The sequence below is a fragment of the Microtus ochrogaster genome, chromosome 5, assembly GCF_000317375.1.
Source record: "Microtus ochrogaster isolate Prairie Vole_2 chromosome 5, MicOch1.0, whole genome shotgun sequence".
Lineage (NCBI taxonomy): Eukaryota > Metazoa > Chordata > Mammalia > Rodentia > Cricetidae > Microtus > Microtus ochrogaster.
Window position 1 is genome coordinate 67,495,975 of NC_022012.1, and position 2,020 is coordinate 67,497,994.

Genomic DNA, 2,020 nt, shown 5'->3' on the forward strand with positions numbered 1-2,020 from the left:
AACTAGCTCTGTAGTAGACCAGGCTGGTCTCGAACTCACAGAGATCCGCCTGCCTCTGCCTCCCAAGTGCTGGGATTAAAGGCGTACGCCACCATCGCCCGGCTCATAAGGAATTTTTTAAAGTAAATTTTGTTTATTGACTCATTTTTGTGAGTGGAGGGTGTTGGGTTGCTGAGGTTAGCACATGAAAGTCAGAGAATAACTTGCAGTAGTCAATTTTTGTTTTCTGTAATGCTGATTCCAGGGATTGAACTTGGGCCATTAGGCATGGAGGCAAGTACTATTAAGTACTGTGAATGACAAATAAGGAGCTCAGTTTGGAGACCCCGTGTAAACCTGTGCATTAATAAGGTAAGTGCTATTGTTCTCCCTTTAACATTGTTGTTCTTTCTCCCCTTAGGGTTTCACAGACAGCCCTCATTACAGCGATCACTTGAATGACAGTCGATTAGGAGCCCATGAAGGCTTGTCTCCAACACCTTTTATGAACTCAAATCTGATAGGTAAGTTGGTGACTCTATGTAAGTGTCTGTGCTCAGAGACCCTTTCTGTTACCATGTCCTACTTAAATATATAAAGTAAATCGAAAAACCAAAAAAAAAAAAAAAAGCTCCTTTGTTGCTAGAGGAATCGAGGTTCTCCTTGCTTACTTCAACTCAAGGAACTAGCACCTGGAATTTGGGGTCTTTTCTTTAGAGCAGTACTAAGAGTGGATAAAGGGAAGTATCTGTGTTCTCTTAGTTTAGGACATGTCTCTGTGGTGATGTTTTTTGCCGGTTTTCTGGGCTAGAAAAGCATTCTTTCAAGGACACTTGTGGCTTACTGCTGTTTGTTGTATTATAAATATTTATGTATTAGTTAAAAATACGACAGAATAATGACTTCCACAAATTTAACTTACATTGGATCTTTTTTCTTTGGGTACTATTTGATAAGAAATATTTCATTTATACACCATATAGGGTCTGTTTAAGAATGTAGATTCTTATTGAGATATGTAAAAGTTTGTCTGCAAGTGAAGTAAAATTTAAAGGGTGTGATTTCTTACCTACACCTGATCTTTATGTTTTGTCACCACTTTTCTTGTTGATCATCCTTTCTGTCTCTTCCTGTCACATGCAGAACACTTTAAGTGATAATTTGAATTTGTCCAGTTTGTTTTATGCCTGTCAAACCTCTTGGTTTAGTTATCACTCCTTTTTAAAAGGCAGTATTTAACCTTCTTACAAAATCTGTTTGAAAAAAAAAAATCTATGCCTTGTAACAGCATTTTTTTTGGTCTTGTTTATGTTGTAGCTGAACACATTCTGAAGGCTTTATGTAATCTCTTGTATTAACTGTCATTGACATCAGATAAATACACATGGTTTGTGTGATGGACATTGATTTCACCATTCTACCTCTAAAGGGTTGGTTACACTGTTATCTTAGAATTGACCTTTTGCGTCACAATCATGTAAATCTAAGTAGGTTACTCCATCCAAAGTGCTGGTGGTCTATAGATGCTTTGTAAGGGATCTTGCTGTGTGCAGTCTTTGTTTTCTCTTCTCTAGTTTTGAGTAGTGAGAGTCTGATATTCTAGTGTGGATTCTGCCTATGGCAACTGATATTCTAAAGCCAGAATCATTGAGTGTGACACAAGACCTGTATAAGCAGTAAAACGTGTGCTGAAAACCACTGGCTTTCAACATAAGTGCAAATAAAAGTTATGCTGGTAAGTGGGTTACTCCAGGTAAAACCCATAATTACATTTAAAATAAAACAATAGTTTCATCAAGAAAATTTCTACATTTTTGTTTTAATTTTCTGTTGAATCTTCCATCAAGGTAAAATGTTACTCAGTTTAAAAATTGCTTTTTTATTTTAATTTTTCCCTCAAGCAGCTTTTATTTATACTGTGTGTAACAGGGCAAGTGAAAATTGATGTTAACTGAGGCTGTCATTTTGTTTTTATTATTATTATTATTATTATTATTATTATTATTATTATTATTATTATTACAAATTTTCCCCTCCTCCC

General features: G+C 35.6%; 1 protein-coding gene across 5 annotated transcripts in view; it reads left to right on the forward strand.

Moving 5' to 3' along the window:
- Tcf12 (transcription factor 12) overlaps nt 1–2,020 on the forward strand; it is a 270,002-nt gene that overhangs the window by 112,100 nt on the left and 155,882 nt on the right. For all 5 annotated transcript variants that reach the window (XM_005347649.2, XM_005347651.2, XM_026779115.1 and 2 more), the window contains one exon: nt 401–503. In XM_005347649.2, the coding sequence (XP_005347706.1) occupies nt 401–503 (103 nt within the window). The remainder of the gene's footprint in view (nt 1–400; nt 504–2,020) is intronic.